At 50.7% G+C, this 12,110-nt stretch overlaps 1 protein-coding gene across 1 annotated transcript; it reads right to left on the bottom strand.

The window, feature by feature from the left end:
- Positions 1-1,012: 1,012 nt before the first annotated feature.
- Positions 1,013-5,516, bottom strand: UQCC4 (ubiquinol-cytochrome c reductase complex assembly factor 4). The gene is made up of 2 exons (XM_080677985.1): positions 5,434-5,516; positions 1,013-5,356 (listed from the first exon to the last, which is right to left on the bottom strand). The coding sequence occupies exons 1-2, from the start codon at positions 5,463-5,465 to the stop codon at positions 4,981-4,983; spliced, it is 408 nt and encodes a 135-aa protein (XP_080534111.1). The 5' UTR covers positions 5,466-5,516; the 3' UTR covers positions 1,013-4,980.
- Positions 5,517-12,110: the final 6,594 nt, after the last annotated feature.

Genomic DNA, 12,110 nt, shown 5'->3' on the forward strand with positions numbered 1-12,110 from the left:
TGCTCATGGGCACGGAGTTTCTTTTAGGGAGTCCGAACATGTCCTAAAATTAGACTGTGGTGATGGGTGCCCCCTGTGAATATACTAAATATCTTGAATAGTATATTTAAATGGGTGAGTTAAGCTGATTTTTAAAGAAGAATCCAAGAGATTCATCTACACCAACAGAGTGGGAACTCAGGGAAGCAGGCAGCAGCTGGCCCAGGTCAGCTGGCCCTGGAATAAGAACCAGGGTGTGCATTTCAGGACACAACCCAGGCCCAGAGTACATTATTCTGTAAATATGTGGCATAAGAAACGTTTTTTAAAATGTTCAATTTCTCGCCAGGCCGGCGTGGTTCAGTGGTTGAGCATCCATCTATGAACCAGGAGGTTACCGTTCAATTCCTGGTCAGGGTACATGCCCGCATTGTGGGCTCGATCCCCAGTGTGGGGGCATACAGGAGGCAGCTGATTAATGATTCTTTCATCATTAATGTTTCTATCTCTCCCTCTCCCTTCCTCTCTGAAATTAATTTAAAAAATTATTAAAAATAAATAAAATGTTCAACTTCTCTAGTAATTAAAAAAAGGCTAATGAAAGCAAGGCAAGAGCCCTGGAGTGGGCTGAATTGCATTGGTGGCCCGGGGAGGGGCGCAGAGAATGCGCCTGGGATCCTGGTGGCCTGCAACAAGACAAGCTGAAGCACAGCTGGGAGGACAAACAGGTGCTGAACTTCACAGAAAATAATGTTCCATTTCTAGGAACTGACCTAAAAATAAATCAGATTCAGATAAAGATCATTATCAGTCACTTAGCAAAAACTTGAGAGCGCCTAACAGAACAGTAATTATGACATGATTAAGTTTGAAGGCCATGCCATGATTTAACAACAATGCTCCTATTGACATGAAAAATGCTTCTATTTAGGTTCAAAACAAAGCAAGGTATAACAGTCCCATATATTTGTTCTCAAGTATGTAAGTTATTTTTTGAACTACAAGTATTACAGTAAAATAAAAGCTATCATTTGCTGGTGGAGTAAATGATTATCTTATTTTTATGTTCATTTTCCAAATGAATTATTACCTCTACAAACATTACATTTAAGCCCAGAAAATGGCAAAAAATCAATATATTTCCTAAGAAAATCAAGCGGGAGAATGAAGCAGAGGACAGGACTCATTCATTTGTTGGAGGAGGAATGAACAGATCTTGAAGGCTGCTAGTAAGTGGGGAAATAAGAAGAAGTCTAGAATAATTTCAAGGTCCCTAGCTTGGAGGAATACATAACAAAGAAACAGGTGTGGGACTAGATGAATTCCATTTTGCACCTAAGCTGTTTGAGAAACCTATGAAGACCAGTACTGATGTATAGAGAAACACTTTCGAGCTCAAAAAATGAAGTTGGGGCTCAATTTAAAAATTAGTGGTTGGGCATCATCCTATGCACTGAAAAGTTGCTGGTTTGATTCCCAGTCAGGGTACCAAGAAGAAAAATAAAAAAATCTGGGGATCTTTACAGTAGAGGTGGGAGTAAAGGTGCCTACCGTTCCTTCTTACCCATGAGGCATCTTCCTTGAAGAGATCAGAGAATTGTGCAAGGCTGTAAAGACCCAGTGTAATTTTTTGTGCTTCCAAAGACCTTTTTTATTTTTTAATATGTATTTTTTATTGATTTCAGAGAGGAAGGGAGAGGGAGATAACATCAATGAGAGAGAATCATCGATTGGCTGCCTCCTGCATGCCCCCTACTGGGCATATGCCCTGACCGGGAATTGAACTGTGACCTCTTGGCTCATAGGTCCAGGCTCAACCACTGAGTCATGCCCGGTGGGCCCCAAGACCATTCTTAAATGGCTGGGGTAGTACCTAGACATATAAAATAACACTTCATTGTAAATTTATAAGTGTTTTACTTTTTTGGGGGTTGGGGTTGAGGGAAATGCACAGCACTGCCAGAACCTTCAAAAATTGCTCAGCTGCTTGAAAGATGTGAGGCCATTTAGTTAATCTCCTCTTCCTTGAATTTTCTTTAAAACAATTTTCTCCTCCTTCTGCCCAACACTTTCTCATCTCATGAATCACTGCAACTGCTTCTGTTATAGCATGCTTACACTAGTCCTCTCCCTCTCAAATCCTCATCGGGTGCCTATCTAGGGAAGCGAATGTGCCAAGCACCCTGGGAAAAAGAAAAGCTACAGCCAGTTGGGGAAATAAGATGAGCATACTACAAAAACTGTCAAATAATAAGAGGATTTCAATAACAGTTCGCCTGTCTGCCTACTCTGCTGCCAGCCCTTTGCAAAATCCAGATATGGGGAGGGTCTGCCTACACTTGCCAGCGAGCCTGGGGTTCCCCTTTAGTTCATGACAAAACCCATAAAAGCCTTCATTGATAGCCACCCTGGAGGTACTCAGGATCTGTTGCATGTGGTATAATGTATTTTCTCTTCCTTTTGCCTAACGAAGTTACAGTGTCTAGCTTCCAGATCAAACACATTGCTTTTCTCGTATGGTTTACTTTTTCTTTTATTGGAGAGAAAAAGATCAATTTGTTGTCCCACTTATTTATGCATAGATTCTTGCCATGTGCCCTGAACAGGGACTGAACTTAACCTACAACCTTGGTGTAGTGGGATGCCGGTCTGAGTTACCTGGCCAGGGCTGAGTCACTTTTAAGTAACATAAAAATTTTTCTCATTAGTTCTGACATTTTTTTTCTGCAAGAGCTAGTAAGAGTAAATTATGGGTTTGAGTGTGAATGCCTATTGCTCAAACGAGAGTTCACAACTGTCGGGCCAATGCAGCTCAGTGGTTGAGCATCAACCTATGAATCAGGTCACCCTTGGATTCCCAGTCAGGGCACACGCCCCAGTTTTGGCCTTGATCCCCAGCAGGAGGCAGCCAATCCATGATTCTCTTTCATCATTGTTTCTATCTCTTCCTTCTTCTTCCTCTCTGAAATGAATACATAAAGAATTTAAAAAAAAAAAGAGGCCCTGGCCAGTGTGGCTCCATGCTGGAACATCTGCCCAAGGACCAAAGGATCTCAGGTTTGATTCCTGGTCAAGGGCTCATACCTGGGTTGCAGGTTTGTTCCTCAGCCCTGGTCGGGGCATGTGCAGGAGGCAACCAATCGATGTGTCTCTCTTACATCGATATTTCTCTCTCTCTCCCCACCTCCCTCCCTTCCACTCTAAAAATTAATTTAAAAATCCGGTGAGGATTAACAACAACAAAAAGAGTTCATAACTACACTAGACCAGAGGAAGGACATCTTAGTTCTTTGTTCCCACTGGGACTAACAATGTAACTTGAGCTATGATTAGGTCAATCTTCCCAAACCTTGGACTCTCCATCTTTTGTTGTTGTTGTAAATCCTCACCTGAGCATATTTTCCCATTGATTTTTAGAGAGAGTGGAAAGGAGGGGAGAGACAGAGAGAAACATTGATATGAGAAACAAGGATTGGTTGCCTCCCGCACGCACGCTGACCAGGGCTGAGGATCAAGCCTGCAACCAAGGTACATGCCCTTGACCAAAATCAAACCCGGGATCCTTCAGTCTGAGGGCTGATGCTCTCTCTATCCACTGAGCCAAAACTAGGACTCTTCATCTTTAAAAAAAAATGCGCCTACTGCCCTGGCCAGTGTGGTTCAGTTGGTTGGAGTGCCATCCTGTAACCCAAAAGGTCAAGAGCTCAATTCCTGGTCAGGGCACATAACTAGGGTTGTGGGTTCAATCCCCAGTTAGGGTGCATACAAGAGGCAACTGGTCAATGTTTCTTTCTCTCCCCCTTCCTCTCTCTAAAATCAATAAACATATCCTCAGGTGAGGATTACAATGACAGAAAAAAAGCACATATTTGTATCGGTTCCACCTCCCTGACAAGCATAATTTACCAAGGTGCGCCAGACACTTAAGAGAACTTGAGCAAAGGCCTTGTGAGAAGCCAATATACTGTCATACAGCCAGTGTCTTTAAACATCCTAGTGAAAGAAACCTGCAATTAACTTCAGCATATACTAGTACATGCCAAGGTAAAACCTTTCACTAGAAGCTTATGTAAATACAATCTTCCATTTATGCATCTTGTATTTCAGAATTAAGGATTCCTAAGTAGTACTTGAAAAACATAATTTAAGTACCCAAAACATTATAATTTGTCAAAAGAAAAATTCATCAGTTTTATTTTATTCAGAAAGTTGTTGCCTTGATAAAAAAAAAAAACCACCACAACAAGAAAAACCCACAAAGGAGCCCTGCCAGTGTGGCTCAGCAGTTGAGCTTCGACCCAAGAGCCAAGAGGTCAACAGGATTGAGGTCAAGGCACATGCCAGTTTATGGCTGGATCCCTAGTAGGGGGCATGCAGGGAGGCAGCCAATCCATGATTCTCTCTCTCATCATTGATGTTTCTATCTCTCTCCCTCTCCCTTCTTCTCTCTAAAATCAATTTAAAAAGAAGGAATTGAAAAAGGACTAAAAAGCTCCCTTTGTTTAATGAGATGCAAAAAGGGTGGGGGTTGGCTTAAATCCACATTAGCTAATTAAAATTTATAATCAATTTGTTAGTTTGTAAAACTAACATTAATTTATACATACCACAGTACATTATAAAATAAAAAGTTTAACTCTTCTGAGTTATTCTGTCTCAGAGAGCAAAAGACCCGCAAACTAGATTACACTGGATTACAAGTGTCACCAGACTTGCTTTGGAAACATAATGTTGAACAAAATCACAAACCCAAAACCTTTTATATGGATCTAAAAGAAGTCTTTTGTGCATATTCGTTGGGCATCAAAGTATCAGGCAAAGAACTGGGTCCCGTCTGCTGACATTCTGCTCTCTCCTTCCCCGAGGGTCAGTGTGGCCAGGTGCGCCATCCAAATCCTTCAGTCTGGGGACGCACATATCCACGACAGAAACTATCAAACGCGACGTCAAACCTAAGGGCCGTTGCCTGGCCCCTCGCTGCCTGTCCCCGCTGGCGCCCCTTTAAGTTCTCGCTCCATAGGCAGCTGGAGTTCCAGGCTCCTCCGAAGGATCGCTGGGCTCCGGCACCTCTTCTTCCAATACCTGTTTCAACCAGTGGTCCGTGCCGTTCTCCTTCCTAACGAAGCACCAAATGAGCAGAATCATGAGGGACAGGCTTATGGGCAACACCCTCCACCAAGGTCGTTGCCCCTCTTTTCCCAGGGAATGCTCCACAGTCCAACGGGACGGGTTGGCTTTGCTGGTGGAAAACTGAATGGGGCGGTCAGGATCGTCCTCTTCCTTGCCCTTGGCTGCGGACTGGGCCTGATCCCGGCCACCGGACGGCGAATGCAGGCTTCGGGAAGCCCAGCGCACGAGCCTCAGCGCCCCGACAGCCCTGGAAAAAAAAAAGAGCAGTGAGCTTGCCGCACGCTGTGCCTGTCCCCCGCCCCGCCGAGACCGCACAGAACTCACCCAGCCGCCGGCGCACACAGGACACTGCTCATCACGACCTCAGTTCTGCACTCGGCTCTGCGTCGCGCGCAGCGCGTCAGTTCCGTCGCGCGAAACCGGAAACCAGACGCAGTTCCAGGTCTCCACTCACGACTACAGAACGTGGGACCACTAGCGCAACGGAACTGACGCATATTCTCTCGGCGGCCTCTTCCGTCGCAGGTCGGCCTCGACAAGCCGCGAGGGCATGCTGGGAAATGTAGTTCTCTACCGGCCCGAAGAGGAGCTAGTCTGCGGCTACCTAACCTGCGATGCAGGGATTGAGGCCAGCCGGTGGAGCAGGGTACTGGCGTCTTATACCGACAAACTGGCCTCAGAGCGGGTTGCCCAGCGGGCAGGACCGCCCGAGATTGGCGCCCTGAGCCTGCATCCCTCGCGCTGTGCTGGCGCAGTCCCTGGACGCCTCCTCACTGCCTTGCGACGCCCCAGTTTGCTCTCCTCGTGGGACTTGGAGTCACCGGAGTCATCTTGTTCCCTCGTAGGGTTCCCCACTAGGATCGAGTTCCATGAGCACATAGCCTGCCCACCCATTCCCCCCTGGCAGTGAGCACCCCCTGCGCCCTGGGACCACAAGCATCTACACCCAAAGGTGCTCAGGTCCCAGGGCTGGCCAAACCGCTCTGCAGGACAAGCCTTGCCGCGCAATGCTCACCCTGCCGCAGGCCATGATTCCCTCACCCTACGCAGCAAGGCACACCTAGAGCTTTAGGGAAAGCCATCTTGCACTTGGACACATCCGCCTCTCCAGCCCAACGGAATCATGTGTGCACGACATAGCACTAATCCTCTGAGGCTGCAGTGTGCTCCCGTTCACCTGGAGTCAGGCTGGGAGGGTGTCCTGTGGGTATCCCAGGGCTTCTGCTCTACTTGGTACCCCAGTTGGCTTCTTGGGAAAGCTGCTGGAGTATTCTGACCCTCAAGGCAAACTGGCCCTGGCTCTGTCTGAGTCATTCTGTCTGAAGACCACATAGGGAGGTACAAGCATCATCACAGACACTGTGGGGATGTGGCGGGGGTGGGGGGGTGGGTGGGGGGGAATGAGGGGGGTAACTTAGTGACAAAAATCAGGTCACCTTGTGGACTGTAATGTGCTGCCTCCCTAGCTCAGCATCTTTGCCTCTGGAGCGCCTTCACCTGCACCTTCTTTCTGGCAGAAGCACCAGACTCAAGACCAGTTTTGCACCCTCAGGAACTCTCCAGACATTGAAGCAAGGGTGGCAAGCTAGAGGTGTTGTGATCTCAGCAACATCTGGGAATGTTCCCCACCCCAGGAAACCTAGCTCCAGATGCTTGGCAGCAGTTCAGCTCCCAACCTAGGAGTTCAAAGTTGCTGTGTCAACAGAGGCATCTGTGTACCCAGATCCTCCTCATTGGGCCCCACTCCACCATTTCCACCCCAGAACCCCACCCAGAATCACTGCCAAACCAAATGGCCCACAGGGAATCCCAGGAGCACTCGCTGTGGGTGGTAGGAGGAGAGGGCAGGAAGTGGGAGGATGGGACAGAATCTTTCTGGAGGAGGTGGAGATCAAAGAGCCCTGGAGTTAGGTGTGGAGTTGCTGATTAGGCTGATGCAGCCACCTGGATGGAATGCTTTAGAGCATCAGGGCACAAGCTGCCCTGGGACAGCAGAGTAGGGGCACAACTGGGAGGCTAGGACATGGGCTCAGGCTTCACTCTGAGGGGCCACGAAGCCCGTCTCAGTCTCAATGACTACCCTGGATGGATAACGGAAAGAAGACACCTTGCATGGGCGACTGAACCCCTCCAGCTTCTGTTTCATCAGCTGTAAAATGTCACGCCTCCTTAGCAGGCTGCTGCTAGGACTGCTTCTGTGGCTGGGATGCCCTTGTTGGACCCCAGGACAGCTATTATGATTAATAACCGGACAGCATAGAAATATCCTATCCTGAGGCAGTTGAGGGCACTCTTACTGCCACTGGGTTCCTGGGGCACTCTGAGGCCAGGGTCTGGGAGGAATAGCTCATGGCCATAACAAAGAATGAGCAAACCCGGGTGTCTGAATGACCCGTCCTTTGTCCCAAGCTCCTGCTGCCACTTGGTCTCTGTTGTAGGTAAAGGCCTGATGCAAAGAATATAGATTTGTGGAGTCTGAAGAGGATGGCAGCCCCTGGCCTCCACGGGGTGCTTGGTGTTCAACGGGTCTCCTGTTAGACATAAACTGTCAGAGGACATCAGCATGAGACCAGGCCACTCCATGACTGTGATGGCTCCACATGAAACACACCCTTTTGTAATCACATCTGAACACAAGGACACAGCCCAAACCTCAAAAAGGAACAAACACCTGTTCTGGCTAAAGGAGGAAGGCTATCCTTTACGAGCCATGTGGGAGCCTTGCCTCTTCTGCTCTCCTTCTGATAAGATATATTAAGACTAGATGCCCGATGCACGAAATTTGTGCAAGAGTAGGCCTTCCTTCCCCCGGCTTCCCTCCAGCACCCTGGACCTGGGCTTCCCTCACAGCCCTGGCTTCATCTGGAAGGATGTCCGGTCTAATTAGCATATTACACTTTTATTATTATAGACTAGAGGCCTGTTGCACAAAGAGATTCGTGCAATAGGCCTTCCTTACCCTGGCTGCCGGCACCGGTTTTCCTCCGGCACCTGAGACCCAGGCCTTCCCTCTGCACCACCTTCAGTCTTCTCTTCGGGCAGAGCTCCGCTCCTTTAGCTCCCTCCACCCCCCACTGTCCCCCTCATATCAGACTTCCCACCCAGCCCAGCCACTCCCTGCCTGCATTCTTGCTGCCCAGAGGCCCAGAGCGGCTGGGGGGCAGGGCCACCGTCATCTTAATTTGCATACTCACTCCTGATTGGCTGGTGGGCGTAGCGAAGTGATGGTCAATTTGCATATTTCTCTTTTATTAGTGTAGATGCTGTACTAGGGGGTTGGGTGGAGGTGGGCGAAGAAATGGGGACAACTGTAATAGTGTCAAAAATAAAAATAAAGTAGCCCTAGCTGGTTTGGCTCAGTCAATAGAGCATCAGCCTGCAGACTGAAGTCCTGGATTTGATTCTGGTCAAGGGCACATGCCTGGGTTGTGGGCTCGATCCCCAGTAGGGGGCATGCAGGAGGCAGCCAATCAATGATTCTCTCTCATCATTGATGTTTCTATCTCTCTTTCCCTCTCCCTTCCTCTCTGAAATCAATAAATATATTAAATAACTAAATAAAAGTAAAAACATAAATAAAATAGGCTGTAGTGGGCCGAATGGTGTCCCTCGCAAATTCACATCGCCCAGAACCTTAGCATGTGATGTTATTTGGAAACAGGGTCTTTGCAGATGTAATTTGTTAAAATGAGGTCATGTGGGATAGGGTGAGCCCTAAACCCAATGACTGGTGTCCTTATAAGAAGAAGAGACAAGACACTGAGCACACAGGGGAGGAGGACAAGTGAAGAGCCAGAAGCCAAGGAATGCCCAGGATCGCCAGCAACACCAGAAGCTCAGAGAAAGGCCTGAAGAGACTCTCCCCTGAAGCCTTCAAAGGAAGTGTGTCCCTGCTCACACCTTGGTTTTGGGTTCTGGCCTCCAGAACTGTGAGAAGACAACTTTTCTGTTGTTTTAAACCATCCGGTTGGTGGTCCTTTGTTAGGGCAGCCCCAGGAAACTGAGACAGGCACCCATTCAGAGAGGCGCCTGCTTCCTGACAGTGTGTAACCCAGAGCAAAGCCTCTCACCCAGCACTGGGCTGAATCCACAACCCTTCCTAATGCCCTTCTACCGAGACATCCATGTTCCGGGTGCACATCCTCCTGGCTGCAAGGAGCATAAACTCACCTTGTTCAGCCACAGGTATGTTCCTGGTGGAGGGCAGTGACAACCCCAACTACTGTGGTGTACTTGACCCTTCGATGCAGTGGGGCCCACAGTGTGCAAAGCCACAATCAGATGCATCGAGGGCCTCCTGTGTCTCTGGGGCCCTCCCCCCACCCCTCCCACTGGCCCCAGCAAGCCCAGCCGAGCACTGGGTGACAAGTACCTGGTACTGCCAGCCCTGCCTGCTCTTGGTCATGGTCCCCCTCCCCTCCTCCCAGGGACATAAGCTAACACCTCAGCCTTCATTATCTCAAAGAACACAGAGAAACCTCACAGGAGGCCTAATGTCCCACTAATGGGCAGGAGGGCTGCAGCCCTTGTGTGCCCGGTGCCGGGAATAATTCCTCACAGCGCCACTTGAGAGCTGACATGTTGGAGCTATTGATTTTCCCTGGGAAGATCGATACGGGGTGCGTGGAGATGGGCAGGTCTCCCGCCTTTGGAAAGGCAGAGCCTTTCTCCTGGGGACTGAGGCCTGACAACAGGTGGGGGCTGGTGGGGACAGGATGGGCACAGACCTCGAAAGGCCTAGCGCTGCCCCAAATGGGAGGCTGGCTGGGAGCAGATGCAGGGACATATGCTCGGGCTCTGGGCCTGGCAGCCTGAGCGCCTGTTCCCCAGCCCCACTCTAGGGGCCCAGTGGGCGGCAGGGGGCTTGGGACGCCCATGCCACTTGGCCTGGCTGGCCACCCAACATGGGCTGGACATGTGTAGGAAACTGTGTCTCTCTGCCAATCCAGGGGCCCCTCAGGGTGCTGTACCCCAACCCAGCCTCACCATAACAACAGCCAGAGTCCACCTGCCAGACCCCTGGGTCCATCATGAACCTGGCTCAGGGGCAAGGAAGGGGATACTTCTTTGACACCTACTGAGACCCCAGATCTACTTCTTAAATCCTCTCATACCTGCCCCCACTCTTAGACCCTCAGACACTGCCTTGTGGCTCCATCATCGACTGCTGGCGCCGGTACGGTCGTACCCCTGTCCCGGTCTCTGGCCTCAGGCCTCTCCTGTCCAGATGTCCTGCCCACATGTGCTGCCCAGGTTCCTCTTCCCAAACACCTCTGTGCTCTGGTACCCCCACCCCACTCCAGAAGTCTGTGTCTTAGACCGGCGTTCCCTCCTTGGTCTCTGGCCAGCAGAGAAAAGCACTGGGGTGATGCCAGCAGAGAACAGGGTTCGGCTGTCTGTCGACGGTATTCCCATGGCTGGTGCGAGCGGATACCTCCTCCCTGGGCCACTTATGGGACCCAAAGCCCCTGCCATGACTTCACTGAGCAGGGGCCTGAGGCAGAGGCCAGGATGGGAAAGGAGTCCTGTGGAGGGCGGTGCAGCCACACGGAGGAAGGAGCAGGCCCGGGGCTGATCACCGTGGGCCTCCTCCCCATGAGAGCCCTGACCTCAGATCTGGTTCAGTGACAGGGAAGAGCTGAGCGTCTGGGCTCCCCTGGGGCTGGGAGGAACGTCCAGACTCACAGCTGGGCCACGAGGTCCTGCGGCCGCCCAGCCGCACTGTCCAGCCGATGCCTCCAGCTGGGAGTTCCCTTTTGCTAATGAAACAAAGGAGCACCAGCCGAGCGGTGGAAAGCAACCCGGCTTTATGACCGGGCCCTTGGAAATGAGTTTCCCTGGCCGAAAAGCAAGGTCTGCAGGGCTGCGCTGCGGAGGCTCCAGCGGAGAAGCAGTTCCTTTCGCTTTGAATTCTAGAGGCCGCCATTCCTTGGCTCGTGGCAACCTTCCGCCTTCAAAGCCAGCAGTGACTGCTTCTGTGGTCACCTCTCCTGCTCTCACTTTGACCCTCTGGCCTCCCTTTGATAGGGACCCAGTATCATCTCCTAGTCATGGTCCTTACCTCAACCACCTTTGCAGGGTCCCTTTGCCAGGTGAGGTGTCATGGCTGAAGTTGCTGGGGCTTAGGGCCTGGACGTCTTTGGGGCCCTCATTCAGTTGACCACAGGGTGCCAGCTCCTCGAGGGCTGGGTCTTTGCAGGCTGTCCCATCTGCAGGACCCCTTTCCTGCAGTTCAGCCAGATGAACTCCTGCTCCCATCAGCACCCCAAAAACCTCCTCCTCTGGCCATTAGGAGGGGACCTTCTCAAGGGCAGGGTTGCATCTCATCTTCCTCAGTGCCCCCAGCACCCAGCCTATGCCTGGCATGGAGGAGGCCCGGAGGCCAGAAGCACGGGCCTGACACTGGTCTTTCCTGACCAGCAGCAGGGGGCACTGTGGCTACAGCCTGGGCAGCTGCTGGAGTATGGCCTGAGGGCAGCGATTTTCAACCTTTTTCATTTCATGGCACACACAAACGAATTACAAAAATTCTGCGACATGCCAAAAAATATGCTTTTTGCCCATTTGACAAAAGAAAATACTCGTTTCACACCAGACGGCTGTTGTTGTGTTGGCTGTTGTCATCTTTTTACTCGACAATCTAAGGGAAAACGGGTCAGTGCTCCTGACTAAATAGTCAGGTATTGCATGTTTTAAAAATTCTTGTGTCACAACAGTGTGCTATGGGGCACACTGGGTGAAAACGCTGCCCTGGGAGTCCAGGGCAGGTAACAGCGGGGAGCTCCCTGGGCCAGCAGGAGGCAGAGCAGGACCTGGGCAGAGAGAGCCTAGGGGTCCCAGCAGCCCAGGCACCACCTGGGACCCCAACCAAGGCCTCCTTCCGATCCTGGCTGACAGCTGGGCAGTGCTGGGTCAGGAGAGCCTGGGGCAGGGCCACCTCACAGGCAGGACCTGCACAACAGTGTCATCAGGGCACGGAGTCTCAGAGAACTGTGGTTAAG

This window comes from Plecotus auritus (genome assembly GCF_963455305.1).
Source record: "Plecotus auritus genome assembly, chromosome: 7".
Taxonomy (NCBI): domain Eukaryota; kingdom Metazoa; phylum Chordata; class Mammalia; order Chiroptera; family Vespertilionidae; genus Plecotus; species Plecotus auritus.

Excerpts from the sequence above, each read along its gene's own strand:
- UQCC4 (XM_080677985.1), bottom strand. The coding sequence starts at position 5,465 with ATGAGCAGTGTCCTGTGTGCGCCGGCGGCTGG. Across the intron at positions 5,357-5,433 it reads CTGTGTGCGCCGGCGGCTGG|GGCTGTCGGGGCGCTGAGGC; the intron begins GTGAGTTCTGTG and ends TTTTTTTTCCAG.